This window comes from Erithacus rubecula (genome assembly GCF_903797595.1).
Source record: "Erithacus rubecula genome assembly, chromosome: 6".
Taxonomy (NCBI): domain Eukaryota; kingdom Metazoa; phylum Chordata; class Aves; order Passeriformes; family Muscicapidae; genus Erithacus; species Erithacus rubecula.
In genome coordinates this window covers 7204147-7222021 of record NC_136688.1, presented here as the reverse complement: position 1 = coordinate 7222021, position 17875 = coordinate 7204147, and the positions used below count along the sequence as shown (strand labels likewise).

Genomic DNA, 17875 nt, shown 5'->3' with positions numbered 1-17875 from the left:
ACAGAGAACACAATTAACCCCAAACCACATGCTCTTATAACTAAATCAAAAAAGCCAAACATCTGCTGCAAGGGACCATTCTCATTCCATTAAAACCCAAACACACAGCACACTCAAGATGCATGTTGGGAGACCTGTCCTAATGTGAAGATCTACTTCATGCAACAAACTAGCTTTATGTGCAAACACCTACTTTCACATTTCAAAAAGCCACATCTATGACGAACCACATCAAGAAACTGCAAGAAACATTCAGCTGAGGTGCTACACAATCAACCACCACACACAGTCAACACATGTTTCTACAGTATGGCCATTTATGGTAGCAGTAAAGGAGGCAAATGAAAGATTGGAGCAGTTCCACACTGAGCACTCTCACTTCCCAAAGTGGAGCTGATTCTGAGTAACATAGAAAAAACATGATGTGTATCAAACATTACAGGCAATCCATCCTTATTCCAGGAGTTCAGAGTTTGAGCTACAAACACTTTCTAGAGTCACACAGACCTTGGGATCACTGAAAATCTGTTTAGCATTTTCTTCTCCAACATCCTATTTAGCAGTACATTAGAGCAGGTCCCAAAATAGCTCTCTACCCACTTGTGAGTGAAGTTCCTCCAAGGGGAAGAAGAGTTTAAAGATCAAATTAAGAGCAAACACTTCCCATTCAGAAGCACATGAACTGCTGAAGGGAAACAGTGCCCAATTTCCTCCCAGAGCTGGATGCTCAGGCTGAGCCTGAGCTCTCCAGTGAGAGCTTTTCTCATGAAACAATGGGAATTGCAATTCCTTGTTTGAAGCACAAGTGCCCATATACCAACCCAGCCACACCTGCTGTGATAGCAGGACTCAAGTTATTCTCCACTCCTGGTTCTGTCATCCAAAGCTTGCCCACACAGCTTTCCTTAAGTAACTGGACAAGCAGATTAATGCAGCAAACAGGGCTCTAACATCAAAATGCATTTCCTACACTTACAGCAGCAAACTCTGTGAAAACTAATAAATGCATCTACAGAACCTGAGACCACCAAGAGCATGCAAACCTGCACTGGATCTAGAAACCTTCTGCACTCTTCCCTTGCTCTTCACTTGACCCTCATATTAAAAACCTCCAGGACACCATCTATGCTGCAGGTACACAAATCCTGACAAGATGCTACATCTGTAATCCCAAGGCTTAGCAGACCAACCATCCAGAGAAAGGAAAGACCTTTGGCTGAGGGATCTTGCTCTGTCACATGCTTTGCATTAGGGAAAAACCCAATCCCAACTAGAAGAGGACAGAAACAACACCAGACTAACACACAATACATCTCAGCTCAATCCAGGTAAACAAACTATTTTTCTCATCCTTTTGCAAAACTAACTTTGTGTGCTTATTTAAACAGATTTGAGCCTAGTTCTCTGTTGCCCTTTGCTAAGAGCTAAATCTTTGGAGTCATCCACGTAGGTCCACATAAACTTTCAAAAACAATTCTTCAAATAAATTTCACTTGAATAGAATAAATTCTAGTCTCCCCCTCCTGCTACTCGTGTTCTGAATAAAACAATCTAGTACTTTAGGAGGCTTTCAAGTTTTAAGGGAATATAAGAAAAACGCAAAGAATTTATTTTTTTCTCCTACAGCATACACTGACCAATTTATCATCACCTCCTTATGGCAGGCTTTGGGATTTTTAGATTGCTGAAGGTGTGAACTTAAAAACTAAGTGTTCAAATTGAGATACTTCAGTAGCAGCATATAGTCAAGATCTGCTCAGGGGGTTTCCAGCAAGGTGCTTTCCCTTCTGCCCTGTGTGCACTCATTCTTACAAAGAATTTACATAAATTCTCAAATAAACTTGTTTTCTAAACTTACAAGCCAGCCTGCTCAGGGCAGCCAGACCACATGTTTTTTACTTCATTTGCATTAGAAGATACAGGCTGGCTTCTCTATACATTATTTTTTACAGACATCAGTTGAGGAGAAAAGCATTATTAAGTGGAAAACTGAGGTGCACATTAGATGAATATAGGTCATGAAAAGCATTGGTAAACATATTGTCTAAACCAGTTACAAGGATGATCAAAGGGAAGAAGGACAAGAGCTGATGAAAAATAATTTGATCGTGCTAGTTGTATTTTCCCACTTCTGACAAGCTGGTTCCACTAGCAGCTGCTAACTCTCCCTCTGATTTCATGATTACTAAATTGTAACAAATCTTCAGTGAAGATACTTTCTTCACAGACACTAAACAGTCACTTCCACAAAAGTAACTCTAATTTGTTTATTACCAAAATATTTTGCCTTTGAAAACCAGGTTAGACTAATACTTTTTAAGCATACAGCAAGCTCAGAAAAGAGGGTAAATATGAATTCCACAAACAGCACAGTAAGCATTAGATTGCTCCACAGTCTAGAACCAACTCAGAAGGAAGATCTGTTTTGTTTATCATCTCAACATGCCAAATGATACTTGCATGCCATAATCAGCCACACTATGTTTAGTTTACAGTCTTTCAACTTGACAAGTCCTATAAGGCTTTCCAGGAGGGGAGCCAGTACTCCTGAAATGTAACCCTTTGCTGCTCTTACTAGTCTTTTATTCCTCTCCAAAGCAATCCCTCCCTTCCTCACCTCATTTCTGGAGGCCAGAATCCTGCAGAGGCTGATTCAGGAGTGCAGAAGGGCCAGCACAAAAAAAGCCTTGCTACCCCATGCAAAGAGCAAGAAGAAAGAGCTTCTGTAGCATGAAATGCAGCAATTATAAAACCCATAAACAAAAAACATTAGAAGCAAACAAAATTCAAGTTGTTCTCTCTGCAAGCAAGCTCACACTGACAGGAAATGGGTAGCTAACAAGTAAATTGCCCAAGCCCATTTCAGAACATGTACAGAAGTAAGGAACTCAGAGCAAACCAACCAGACTCACTACATGTCACAATCCTTCCACTCTAACTCACTCCAACCTCTGCTAATCTGCTACTAACAGCTTAACAGCATGTGAAAAAGTGGATTTACCATACATCTAGCAGGGAAGACAGCTTAAAACATCCTGCCCTGAAAGCTAGAACACACTCCATCACCTAAAGCCACTTGTTTTCTTTAGGAAATTGATCCACAGAGCAACATCTAAATTCAAATTGCAATGTGCAACATTCTTCCCTGATCTGACAGGCACACATAATGAATTATCTTCCCAAATAAGTAGAGAGCATCATTATTTGGTTGCTTTCTTGAGCAAAGAATTCCTGCAAATGTTTAACTGAAAGGTATAAAGAGGCAGCAGTACAGCAAATGCCATCTTAAAATGTGTGAGCAGTATGCAAAGACCTTTAATTTGTTTACTTTCAGAAAGCAGCTTTAGAATGCATGGGGTTTGATCAGAGGTTTTCTTTGGTTTTTTTTTTATTTTTTAAAAAAAAACCCTATTGCTATTTCCGGTCCCGTATTCTACCAAGTAGAGATCTTGTGGTTGAGATTCAGTGAAGAGAAAACAGAGAGTGGAATGCACAGGCAGACAGCCTTCTGCACCAAAAACCACAGGAAAGCACATTAGTTTCTCTCCATTTTTATAGATTAGAAACAGGTTTTTCAACTGCATCACACTTAGAATAATGGACTATTCAGATTTCCAGCAGTCACAGGTGAAGTCTCTGGACAGTCCCTCAGTGTGACAAGCAGAAACCCTACAGAAGACTTCATCTTCTTGTTGCTTAACTTGGATGGAGCAGAGTGTGCATGTCCCTCTGATCACAGCATTAGCACCACACAGCTCTGCCAGCCTTTAACAGGCTGCAAAGCTGATGTTATTTACAAAGACATGGTGGATGCTACCAATTACAGGCAAGTAGTTTCTCTTTTGAGCTTTCTTCCAGCATTAGAAAGTATTTTAATTTAAGTCATAACTCTTAGAAGACTCATTTCCTGTGCATGTGTTAAACTCAACCTTTCACAATGACCAAAACTCAAAGCTGCCTGGAGGGACCATATGTGTTACAAACATGTGGAACAGAATCAAAGCCCACTAATGCATTGCTGTTTTTCAAATACATATATATATATATATATATATATATTTTTTTTTTAACCAGGAAAGCAGAGTTATAACTCTGCTTCAAATCAGTTTTGACACTGACAGTCTACATGCTTCAGGTTTAGGAAATGACCATCAGATCCTGAAGACAAAAACAAATCTGGGGCTATCTTCCTGGGAATCACAGCCCACTGCTGGGAGAGCAGGCAGCCATTCCTGCAACAGCTCACACTTCAAAGCACAGCCTGGAAGCTGACAAAAGTCAGTGCTCCAACTTGGAGATGTTTAGTCAGCAAGAACATAAGGTTTTGTCCAGCAGAATCAAGTAGCAGGAGTGCCTTTCCCTGTATCTATTATGTATTTTCTGGACTGGAATCCATTCAAGGAAGAAGTTACAAAGAGATGATAAATAACTAGGTGAATAGTGCTAGGCAGTCACAGTAGCATCTCATAACTCCTTGCACAGGGGGAAAGCTGAGATACTTTTAAATTTCTCACGCTACTCAACTGGCATGGGATTAACTCACATACAAAACAGCTAGCTAAAGTACATGTGCTGCAGTGAATTTTTTTAAATTTTAACATAAGCTGTTCAGCTGTTAGGAAACCCAGCCTCAATTATCTAGTCTGAAGCAAGTGGCTGCAGTTTAAATTATTCATCTTCTGAAATCACCCTGAACAAATTCTTCCAGATCACCACCTTCCCTCATGCAAGCAAGCATTCAGTATCTTTTTCAGGAGATCGGCTCAAAAGATGCAGGGTTTTTGTTTATTTTCTTCAGAATATTTGTAAATTGCAGAAATGCACAGAAAATAGATTTTCAAAGGTGCAATTTAAACTCTTAAAACTACAAAAAAAAAATTAAAAAATAAACTCAAACCTTGAGCAAAATCCCCAGTTGAATTGGATTTTAAAACCCCAGGTCACAATTTCAACCAAGAGACACCCAGATCAGCACAGACCAGATTATTTCCAAATTCTGCTCTAAGTGAACAATTTTATTATCAGTTTCCTTTTTTGGGAGAAGACCTCTGGTGTGTCAGGGAAATATTCAAGCACTCCCACAAAACAAGTCAAAGCAGCTAAGGAGGAGGGGAAGCCACTACTAAAAATGTGTGGAATGTAACCTAGTCAGGCAGAAGGCAGATAATGGGACAAGGAAGTTGACTACTTCAGATCTGAGGCTCTTTTCCCATACAGCCCCACCAACAGAGACACTGGGCAATTTCAAATTTACAAATGCTAGGGAATTTTAGCAAATTTTGTAGGATATATATGACTAAAAATAGTTTAACAGACAAAAATAGTTTGTCAAATCCTTCAGTTACTTGATAGACAATACATCCATTCTAATGGGTGCAAAAAACTTCTAGACAGCTAAAGGAAAACATGTCTTTAGCTACTTCAAAAGCTGAGCTTTCAAGTGCCTTTTTTAAATTCAAAGAAGTTGAGATGTCTGCAACAATATATTTGGGTGTACTGCTCCAGCAAGACAGAAACAAAGCAGAAACTCAGCGTGAGACAAAACATTTTCTATAGTTAGTAGATTTAGGTCATAGATGCAGGAATTCAGAAATGCTTCAGGTTTTAAACATCCTTGATGAAAGTAAAGCACTCTGTTTAAAATGTCTCCTTGCACTGAGCAATGTTCTCAGGACAGATCAAAGAGCAAACCCACTGCCAGGCAGTCTCAGTGGGCTCAGAGATGTGCAGCCAGAAGACCACAACACCTCCAAAACTTAAGAGCTGCCTTGACACTAAAAGCTGAACCTGAAAGAAGTCAAACCTCTTGCTCCATTAGCTGCTCTGACACAGTGTGACCTCTGAGAGACTTCACTGAGCACCCCCTTTTCTGAGAGCAGGGCTTGCTCATCAGGGTTACACTCAGGGGGCATTTCACAACTCTTGTGCTCTCTGCAAGAGGAACAAGCCCCCAGGTCTCAGCCCCAGACTGGGGTAACTTCCCCCACTGCTGGCTGCAGCCAGCTGCACACACACACACATCTGTGGGCAGCCTGCTGCAGGAGCAGCTGCCTGTCCACCCACCCTGCCTGCTCAAAGCTCTCACCATGGCTCTGCTGTCCCCATCAGACACACAACTCCTCCAGTTCCACCTGACCTCTGTGAGCCTTCCCACAGCATCACCCCGAGGCTGGCACGGTATGACAGGGCAAGTTACAAACCACCTAATTGCCAGAAGCATCTTCAATTACATTATGGCAGAAAGCCTGGTTTTCATGTAAAACCTAATGCTAAAATCATATTCTAGAAGTTACAGTGAGCAGCCTGATTCCCTTCGATAATTTCTTGATAATTAGACATTGAACCTCCCATATTCCAGGTATGGCATGCAGCTTAAACATGCAATTATTGCAGCAACCAAACCAGACAAGAGCTTTAAGGTTTAGCACTCCTTCAATTGGTAGAATTGCATGTACAACATAAAATAATATTGTCCCAACAGCTGGAGAAGTAGTTAAACCAACCCAAAAGAACTGGAAGCACAAGACTCCAAAGCTAAGCAGAAAACAGCATTGTGGCTTGGTGACAACCTGCTAAGAGCCAGCAATAAAAGCAGCAAGGCAGGAGAGTCAAAGTGGTTGGTCCACTGGATGCCACAGACAGAAGAACTTATCTCTGGAAACAGGAAAAACCCCACCACAAACACCCTGCTTAAGGCCCCTACAGAGACAGAAATAAGATTACATCCACAGTTTAAAAGTTCTTTAAATACTCTTAGATGTAAGACAAGGCACAGTTGGTTAACTTTGCTGATGTGCTAAGAAGGATCTTGGCATCACAGGTCCACTTTCAAATTGCAGGGTCTGGAAAATGTTTATCATGGCATACACCCATCAGAGAAAAGCTTCAGAATTTGCTGCAACACTACAGGAATGCTGCTGAGCACAGGAGTGTGTCACCTCCATCCATGATACTTGAAGAATTCCCATCAGGATGCAAACCTACTTCACAAGGAGGGGGAACATCAGTTTAAGGAAAATCAAAGTATGGGAAATCAAAGTGACACAGCACATATACAAACACATTTTGGAAATCTCTGAGGATGTGGTCAAGATTCAGGTAACATAGTTTAGGGTCTGAGAGGAGGCAGGAGAATAGGAAGCAAAGGCTAAGATGCTGTGTTTCTGGAGGACTTCAAAGACAAACTGCTAGGGAAAAAATCTTTAGCAGCAACTGAAATTGCAAGGCAAAGTTCAAATATACTCATTATTGCATTCTCAGTAATACTGGGTCATGCAAAGCCAGAATCCATTTAAATATATCTCCATTACTTTATTGGGTTGTGCTAATGAAGGCTTGTTAGTGTGAGCTAGCAGAGGAAAACACTGTGTGCTTTTTTAGTGGAGCTGGCAGCACATATACAAGTATATTATAGACAGGTACCTTTTCAAATGATCACAAAGCAGCTTCTTAAAAGGAGGGAGAAACACAGAAATATTAAGAACACATAGTTAAATAACTCCCTACCTCAAGCAGTGCCTATGACTGTAATCCCACTAATTTTCCCTGCATGGAACCAGTCTAATAACAGAAGAAATTTAGCAGATCGTTTTTCTACCCAAAGATGCCAGATTTTTCACACAGATTTATCACTGGCATCCTACCATTTCATGGTCTACTTACCACATATGAAGCAAAACACTCAGATTTGCTTGCAGGTTTATAGATTTATGTCTGCTTAAATGAGGAATACTGAAGATGCTCTGCAATATGAGCTGGGCTGTTAGTTTTGTCAGGAAAACTTGAAATAGTAATGAGAGTGATTTTAAAATTTCTTTTCCTAGCAAGTATAACTGGTGACTCAACACATTATATCACTACAGTTACAGATCACTCAGAACAGGACTGGAAAAATAATTTGCTGGTAAAGTTGTATGGAAGCTCAAGTTTATTCTCTGGCTTAGAAGACTTGAGGAAAGTGACACATTTGATAATTATTAATGTGTGTACCCACAGCTAATCTGCTGAGAAATAACACCTCCCATAGACCCCCTGAATAAAGATCTTTGTGAACTACTTTGTTTGTGAGTGTTACACTAATTTTTTTTTTCTTCAACTGCACCATTTTTATGTGTCAGTGCTAACATCTAGTTAATTATTAAAGCACGCTGGTCCCAGCAGCCAGCACTTTATGCTATCTTTAATAGTGCCCTTCTGCACACATTCCTATTGCCTGAACTCATTCCTATCTGGATTCACCAAAAACTACACCTCACTTTCTGCTCCCAACTGAGAGGCTGGTGCAGGCCTGGTTCAATGAGCTCCACTGCCAGATGAAGTTGTTTGCAGAGCTGCACAGTGAACCAGACAGGGTAACTGATCCTGGCTACAAACATTCCCTGGTTATTTTTAACTCCGATGGCTTGCAGAGTTTGGGTGCACTGGAGGGAGTAAATAACTATAATGGCAAACTGCTGTGGCACCAAGGGGACCCTCTGAACATTTTTCCTTACCTAGCTTATCAAATTAAGCCTTCAGTTACAGCAAAGTCCTGTTTTTCAGGCTTGAAGAACAAAAATATTTCCCCAGCCTTGTGCCTCCCCACTGTCAGTCCCTTCTAAAAAGCAAACAATCATCTTGCCCTCGCTTTCAAAGCCCTCCAGCTCCCCATCTGCACCAGCACAGCCCTTGTGGTCACAAAGCTAGAGAAGTGCACACAGTCCTCCTCAGCAGCATTCACCCAGCCAGGTTTGGGGCTCTGCATAAGTCCAGGTTCTCCAGCTTTTCCCATTCCAGCAGCAGATTAGAATCCCTGACCTCGCTGCAACAACATCCCTTGCACACAACACTTGATTAGTCTCAAAATCAAGCACTTCAAATGTGAATACCTGAGCTTCTTTAGCTTAACCAACAACAGTCCAGCCAACCCTTCTAAAAAACAACCTAGTAAAAGCAAGCCATCTGCAAAAAAGTAATTTCAGTCTCACCACAGTTCCATCCAGAAGAACCACTGCCTATCATGAACTTCACACACTGGGATGTGACCAGCTTAAGTATATGCATGCTGAAAAAAAGTAAGAAAAGGCAAAGCAAGCATATTAAGCAAACATCCCTTGTCTGCTATCTAAGTAACTAAGCTATAAAGAGAGGAAAGAAATATTTTCTTTTGTGTTAACTGTTCCCATTAAGTGCCCTACAGGCTATCCCAAACTCATAAGGCAGAACATACAAAATAGCAAAGAAGGTAAAAAAAGAGACAAGAAAAAAGGTGTTCAGTCACAGAGCAAGTCTTCATAAAGAATGATACAGTTCCAGGTGAACAGAAAGGGTCTCACTCACTGCCCAGACAGAAATAATTCACTTGGGATCTAACTAGAAATTTGTAGTACTAGGCTACCATTGCTCTCAGAATTTCAAAACACAACTCCAGCAACTTTGCATGGCAAACCACTTGCAGGCCAACACTGCCCAAGTGCATTATTTGTAATTAAACTTTTTAATCTGGTTCCCTCCTACTCCTCACAGTAGGAGTTTGTCTTGGTTGGATGCATCCTGTGCAGAGCAACAATTTTAAAAGAAAATAAAAAGTACCAATTACAGTATGATTTCTGTTTTAATGTTGGTTTTACATACTTCTTGAACTAGAGCAAGAAGTGGTGCATTTCTTGGTTCCATTTTCCTTTAACAGTGCCTTATGGCCATAACTGAAGACAAGCCTACCAAACTGGTGCAGTTAAGCCACTTGAACAGTAGGAACAAAGGGAGAAGCTCCCAGCTTGTGCCACACCAGTCTGGACCTGCAGACTGACTAATTTGGGAAGGTCTGCAGCAAACCTAGCTTCCTACCAGCCAGAAGTCAGCTACATTCCACTTCACCAAGCTGGTATTTATCTTGAGACACTTCAAGGAGTTCAGTCACAACATTTCCAGTGCTGGGAACGCTTTCGGTAAGTGCGAACAGGTTGCACAAGGTATGAGCCATTTAGGCCCTTCCAAACTCTTGGAGTATAAGGGCCCTACTTATAAGAGGCACCCTCCAGCACCACTGCAGAGCACTGGAATTCAGAGCTCCAGCCAAAAGCAGAGGCAGGAGCCTCTCCCTCCAGCAGGGGAAGGAGGCACAGGGCTGGCGGCCAGCGGCTGCCTATTCATCCCTGGAGTGCAAAGGCCATGCCAGGCAGCAACCTGGGAAACTGTGCCAGCACTCCTTGTGCAAGTGGCAGCAGAAGACGACCTGATAACCAGAAGGTACGTCAATATTTACTCGCTATATAAGCAACTGCTGCTAGGAGCTAGCACACAGAAAGGTGCTTTTGGATTGCCACGTGGGTTAAGCTGTCCAAAAGAAATTCCACTTTGGAAAAAATATATATATAAATTGCTCAAAACCAGAACGGGGAGTATCTCAAAAGTTAAGCAGTGCTCCAAATTGATGCCAGCTTTTGAACTCAGCTCAGCTCTACCCTGTGTGTGCACTAGTACAAGGCGTGACTGCTGGCTAACAGGATTCATTATGCCACTGCTGGCTATACTGCAACACTCAGTTGAGGTTTCCTGCTTGCCTGCAAGGCAAGCCTGAAGTCACCTACTGCATTCCCAGGCTGTAGATGTGTATCCAGAGTGAGCCCAGCCTTCAGCTTGGTAGCAGTGTGCAGGAAGCAAGGAGCCCAAGTGGTTCAAGTTTCACAAGAGGGGCGACAAGCCACTCTTATTATTCCAGGTGACTGCACCACAAGTCCTTTGTTTTGATTAGGATTTTTATTTCCCACCTTTAACCTCACCAGATGTCGACAATCAGTTGCTCCTGGGCTGTATTTTGTCACCTTGAGTTACAGTAAGAGGCCCCAGGCTTTATCTCAGTGTGAGCATACCAGCCCCAGCGCAGCCCTGCGTGAATCTGCAGCCTGGAATCCCTGGCATTTTGCTCCTTTCACTTGCTTGTGTGCTTACTCCAAGAGCATTTTTTGACGGTCAGAGAGGGTTACTCAGAATACCCAGAAACCGTGGAGGGATTTGCACATCCCAAGTCCAGCACAGGGAAGGAAGTGGGGCACCAAGACATCAGGGTCTGTCAAACACCCAGCACGCCAGCTCAAACACCAGCTGCACGCTCAGTTGTTGCTTTTCAATCTACTTTACTACTCTATTTTGGAGCCTGGAATTCATATATAGAGCATAAAACTCAGAACAAGCCATTTTGTTGGCCAACAGCTACTTTCAGAGATAAAAGACACTTTGAGATAACCCACCTTTGGGTTTATTGCTAGTTAATGGGAACAGTCTTGTGAAAGTAGCAGCTTGGAAAAAGAAAGGAAAAAGGGGGGGAAAAGTCTGAACAACTGCTGACCCATCCATCTGCAAGTCATACTCCTGCTTTCAGACAAAATGTCTGATATTAAAATTCAAGAGTCAAAAATCTACATCCAACCCATTTTGCTCACTAGTGAGTGGAACAGCAAGCTGAGCTCCAATGAGAATTTGTTACAGACACTTTAAGAGCAGTAGGAAAAGTATTTTCTTTTACAAACTTGGCAGTAAGATTTGAGCTTGCAAATACAGCATGAAATCAGTAAACAAACAAAAACAAGCCCCAAACACTGAAGCCCTACACAGATTTTGTACCGTGTTAAGTGTTTCTGCAGTTTCAAACATGTTCATGCATTACCACAGGTAACATCAAGCTGACTGACAAACTAAACTCAACCACACTGAATTACAACCATTCAATACCATCTCAAGGATCTAGTGACATTTAACTGATACATCCACACAAGTCACCAAAGCCTACTCAGTATGCAAAACTATACATGTAATTGTCACAAAAGAAAAGCCATAATTTTACAAAGAGGAAAAGCACCAGGACAAATAAATCAATTCTGTTCAAAAATAGACATTATTTTGCACTGCAGACTTGAAAGAATAAGATATAAGTGGCTTTCTTGCTAAAATTAGTAAAAAAACCTAGCTATATATTGTTCAGTTTTGCAACATAAAATAAAAGCACGAAGTAAATGGCAACTGCAAGATTAAAAAAAAAAGAAAAATCAGAGGGTGATTAGGTATCTGCTAGGCTGTATTCCCTTTGAGCAAGGAAACCTGAATATTACAAAGGGCTGAGTTACAAGGGAATGTGGGGTATTTTGTGACAGACCTCTGCATGACAGCTGGAGAAAAGCTATTGTGGCAACAGCTGTGTGCTCTGCACAGCTCATACTCCCAAATACCTCAGCCTGCTAAGAGGCCAGTTAACTGGCTGCAATGCATTTTAAAAGTTTTCTGCCTCTTGGGATGTGAGCATGATGGATTATTTGTGTATGTTTCCAATAACAGAAGGAATGCTTGGTTCTACCAGTTAGACTTTTACAAAATGCTGTGGTGTAATGTTGAACTATCATTCACTGCTGCTTTCCTAGAGTTTATAGCTGCAACATCCCATTAACTCTCCTCCACAATTAAAACATCTTCACTTCCTGTCTTACCAGAGCACAGGCTCGACAGCAGTAAGTTCATCTATCATATCCTGATTTAAAGGAAATGATCTGGTATTTCCAGGATGAAATCCTGGCCCACCAACAGCAATATCGAGCTGTGTTTACCTCCCTAGAGGAAGAATTTTGAGGAACACACTACTCATCTAACCACTGAAAGCTATCATCTGTTCATCTGTACTCTGAAGTTACTCCAAGGTGTCACTGAGAGGTGAACCCAAGATCCCAGGCAGTGCTGAGCAAGTGACCAGCTCCACCTCAATTACTCCTGCACTGCTCTAATTAGCACAGTGAACTCAGGACACCAAAGAGCCTTGGGATGGGTTTGCTCACTCAGCCTCCCCTCAAACACGTGGCTGTTCCTGGCCACAACAATCACCAGGAGCTGATAATCTCTCTCACACACAGAACAGCAAGCACAGGAGCACTTTGCACTGCCATAACCTCAGCCACTGCTACTCCTGCAGGAATGAATGCTCCCTGCTTTCCCACCATCAAAAAGGCAGGCAAGGATGAGCTGTGCAGACATCCCAGAATGCTGGCAAAAGAAAGAAGATCAACTGGTTCTTCTTACATCCTCACTTTCTCATGTTTCCCTTTGTTTTATTTGAAATCAAGGAAGAGTTTTCCCATTTTCAAATATGAATCCCCTGTTGTCTTCCAAAGATACAGCATGAATTGTGGCACATGCTTTCTCATGATATCCTATCACCACCAAAGTTTTATTTACTGGGAAACAATCAGCACTGAAGTAAAAGCAACAGCTGTACTTGAGTACTGATTTACTAAAAATTAAGAAGGAAAGCAAAACCAAGTGTAGAAATATTTACTAGTATCAGTAAGAAAAAAATAAGCTTTCCTTTTTAAGCCTCAAAACTCAGTTGTTGACAGCCTTATTTTAAACACAAGCAATAAAGAAGCAAAAAAGAATTTAAATCCTCCAGTGACATCAGGATCTGTCATGCAGCAAAAGCTAGTACTGATCCATGTTTTAGTGGAGGCCACTACACGTTTGTCACTTAATCCAAAGAAATTCCAAAAATGAAGCACGTGACTTGCTTGTAATCAATTTTAAAACAACTTGGAGCAGTTTCTGTGCAGCCTTAAAAGACAAACAACGTATTTGGCAATAGACTTGCTGTACAGAAACTACCCAGGTGCCTGCATGGCAAAGCACACACTTGATAACATCACAGCTTTCAGAGCTCAGGAAGACGCTGTGGGATATAAATAGCACACCAAGACTCATCTCATTGTCCAAAACCACACAGCAAGCATGGAAAAAACACAAAACTCTTCTCTAAGGTACCTGAGGTACTGCCCAGGTCTTCATTTCCCAGCTATTTTTCTCTGGTTTTGCTTTGGGTTGTTTGGAGTTTTTTTAAAAGCTGAATGTTCTGCTAAACTTCACTTTTCAGGGGCAAGATTTTATCTCAGGATAAAGTTGTCGAGAGGGCAAGAAGATGGAGATAACACAATGCAAACTGACAGTAAGTTGTTTTGAAGATTCACCCTCCACGTGTCAGCTTAACACCACAGTGCTGTTCCCTCAACACTCTGAAAGTGAACTATTTATTTTTCTGCTGCTAATTTGAAAAGATCCTTATATATGACACAACAGACACGGGTTCCTCCTTTGTAGATATTTGCCAAAAGACTGACAAGTGTCACAGTACTTGGACAAAAATTTATATTTAACATAAGCTCAAACTTCTAGGGTAAAGAATTAATTTCCACAAGTATTCCAATATTGAAGCTATCCAGCACTCAGCAGAACCTTACTGCTTTTAAAAAAAGATGGCTATACAAAGGCATCAAGTGTGAACTTCCCATTCCTTCCTCCTTACGTCTTTAGAAGAAATTACAGCATTGTTGTTGCAAAGGTAAATGTATCCCAAAGCCCTCCATGCTGCCACGGAATCCAGAAATCCCTTCAGCAACATTTCCCAAGGCAGCAGCCTCTCAGAACTGATGCCATATCCAGCTGTACACATTACTGCCACAGCAAGACACAGGCACACCACCTCAGGCAGCAGTGCTGTGTTGGAGTGAATGGCACCCTAAACCAGCTGCAGAAAACACAGGGTTTAATTATCTCCATATGCAAGCAGTGAGGAATTCCATCCACACACTGAGAGGACTGCACTTATTCCAGCCCCATCACCTTCAAACAGACCAGCCAGCATTTTACCAAAAACTGACCAGCCATCTATACATCTGACAAAAGACACCTGTACAATACATCACAAAAACCACTATTCAGACTAAACCAGTTCCAAAGAACTAACTCTCCCAATGTGTCCCCTCTCTTAATGTTCTGTACAATACTGGATCTTATAAGCACTTGGGTATCCAGTACTTAGCCAAAAATTCGAAAGTGCTGTTTTCTATGTAGTTATTTAGTCTATGCTACAGAGCTTAAATCCTTAACAGAGTAGATGAGTCAATGAGCACATAGATGCATGTGTGAGTGAAAAAACCCACTGAAATAAAGAAATAGTCTATTTGCTATCAGATCACCTGTTTGTTCTAACAAAACATGAGCTGAGAACATCACTGCCCCAAGCATTAAAAGACAAGTGTGCCCCGCCGTCAAGCAGCCCCTTTCAGGGGTAGGTAGAGCATTACCGCCCCTCCTCAGTGGAATAAAAGAAAACAAACAAGAAGCCATGCTCTCCAGATTTGCTGCTCTGCCGTCAGCAACAGCAGCAAGCAGAACGCAAGTAGCTGTCTCCTCCTACCACCATAAACAGAGGTAGAAATGCTAACAGCAACAGGGCAGCGGATGAAAATAAGTAAAGGAGCTACGACTGAATTGGCGGCGAAACAGCAAAAAGGGATCTTCCTCCTAACACTGGCACGCACCCTTTGTACGGTGTTCCTACTGAAGGCGAACAGACGAAAAAGTTCAATTGTCTACAAGTTGCAGACGAAGGGCAGCGCTCGCAGGGCGGGCGGTGGGCGCTGGCCGGTCCCCGCTCGCACACAGCCTCCTCCCGGGGCAGCCGCGGCGGCTCCCCGGCCCCTCGCCGGGCCGCCACAATTTGCGCAGCCCGGGGCAGCTATTTCGGAGCCGGACGCCGAGTGTCAGCGCTTCCCGGGCGGAGCGCGGGGCCGGACCCCGCCCGCCGCACCGGAGCCGCCGGTGGCCGCGGGGCGCAGCGCGCCCGGCCGGCCAACCCCGCCCGGCGGCGGCGGCCGCCGCTTCCCGCCCTCGGGAACCTTCCCGGGGGCTCGCACCGGCCCGGCCGCCGCCGCCCCGGGCCCCTCAAGGTCACGTCGCCGCCTCCCCGCCCCGGGCTTCCCGCTGCCCCGCCGGCAGCATCCCGCGGCGCCGCCGGGAGCTGCCGCCCGCCGCGCCGGCTCCAGCCCCGGCCCCGGCTCCGGCTCCAGCCCCGGCTCCGGCCCCCCCGCGCCGGGCAGCGCCCAGGCCCCGGCGGGCGCAGCGCTTCCCCCGGGCGCCGCGGCCCCTCACCTGGATGAACTGGATGGTGAGCGCCGACTTGCCCACGCCGCCGCCGCCCACCACCACCAGCCGGTACTTCTCCTGCCCCGGGCCGTCCCTGCAGCCCGCGGCCATGGGGGAGCCGAGCGGGGCGATCGCGGCAGCGCCGCCGCGGGGTCCCACGCCTGCCTCCCTCTCTCTCTCGCTCTCGCTGGCGCTCTCCTCCCGCTCCTCCTTGTGCCGCCGGGGCTGAGCAGCCGCGGGCCGAGCAGCAGCAGCGCCCGCCCCGCCGTGCGGTGCGGCGGAGCCGAGCGAAGCGGAGCGCAGCACCGCCCGCCCCCGCAGCCAGAGCCGCGGCACTAATGGCCGCCGGGGCGGGGCCAGCGCGCCATGCTAATGAGGGGGCGGGCTCTCATCTGCATGCTAATTAGGGCGGGCCAGGCGCGGGATGCGCGAACTGCGGTCCCCGCTCATCGCCGTGCTAATGAGCTCCGGCGAGTGCGAGCCGCGCCGCCGGGCTGGTGCCCGCGGTGGCGGCCCCGGGTGTCCCCGGTGTCCCCCCGGCAGACGGCCCGCCGCGCAGGTAATTAGCCGTGGCCTCGTGGGCTTTGCCCGTCTGAGTGCCTCATCAACATTAATGAGGCTCGGGTGCCCACGGGATGGGCAGGGACGTGTTGGTGACCCTGCGTACGGATGCAGAGCCAAGGCTCAGAGACGCTTAAAGCCAAAGTGTCGCTAACATCACTTCCCACCAAGAGGGAAAAATGGGAAAAAGTCATAGTGGCTAAAGCCCCTCGCCATTCTTCACCAGGTTTTCTTGTGAATGTGTTTCTCACTCATTTAAGCCATTCAGATCAAGCCCACCCTCTCGTCCGAGTGTCACCCACCGCTGGATGTCACAGTCCCATATTCACCCCTCTCTGTACTTGGTCAGAGCACTCTGGTTTCTGTGTGTGATGAATTCACCCTTTGCATCTCCACCACCTTGGCTGGGACAGGTAGCTGTGATCTTTCAGTGGTGTCCTGTACCTGTCTCACTGCCCAGGATGTTTCTGCACACCCAACACTCGGCAGATGGTCACAGTACAACAAAGCAGAAGTTCTGCAGTTAGACCTGCTTTCAGGGAATTGCTTCTTCGCTTCCCCTCCCTTCTTGTGAAGATATGAAGCAACAACCCCATGTATGTCTTCCACCCTTACACACCTGTAGACACGTGCATCCTTTTGCCAACATGATGACAAAATGACAGAGAGCTGTTACCATGTTGGGAGGCAGGGACAGCAATCTGTGCCACCTCCTGCTTACTCAAGGAACCCAGACTTCCAACATTTAACACATATTTCAGCTCTGCACCTAATGGGGGAGGGTTCCACAGGCAGGAACCTCCTTCCCTCCACAGACCCGGGACAACACTGCCTGGTGCAGTAGCTAACAGAGATCCACAGAGAAATTACAGCTCGTTGAGATAATTAAGAACTAACATGATATCACATATACACAGGGGGGCAAATCCATGGTGTAGCTTAATTTTAATTCCACTATTACCCAATGTGTCATGCTGAGCTTTGCAATTCTTTAACTGAATTTCTCTGCTTAAAACCCCAAAACTCCTTCAACACCCCCTCTGTCTCAGGAGAGAAGAGTGTCCGACACACAGGAAACAAACTGATATTTTGTGATTTAATGGTGTAATTGTATAAGAAGGAGAGACACTTTGTGCTCAGGACTCACTATTTTGGAAGGGGAATGCCAGCACTCAGGTTCAGTTGCCTCAGTATTCTCCTGTAGTGATAAGCTGCTTTTTCACATCCGTTTCCTTATTGCCCATGCTGTTCAGAAATAAGGAACAACTCACACAGGAGAGAGTACGTAGCCTAATATTTTCCAGTTCGGAAAAAAGATAAGAGAGAGAGAGATAAAACAGAGGTCTGTAAATTCCTAAGCAGCACAGGGAAGTTGAAC

The 17875-nt window shown here is 44.5% G+C and overlaps 1 protein-coding gene across 1 annotated transcript in view; it reads right to left on the bottom strand.

The window, feature by feature from the left end:
* The window catches only part of RRAS2 (RAS related 2), a 39983-nt gene extending 23698 nt beyond the window's left edge, over positions 1–16285 (bottom strand). The window contains exon 1 of the mRNA XM_079308077.1: positions 15943–16285. Coding sequence (XP_079164203.1) covers positions 15943–16047 — 105 coding nt within the window. The 5' untranslated portion in view covers positions 16048–16285. The remainder of the gene's footprint in view (positions 1–15942) is intronic.
* Between the last annotated feature and the right edge of the window lie 1590 nt (positions 16286–17875).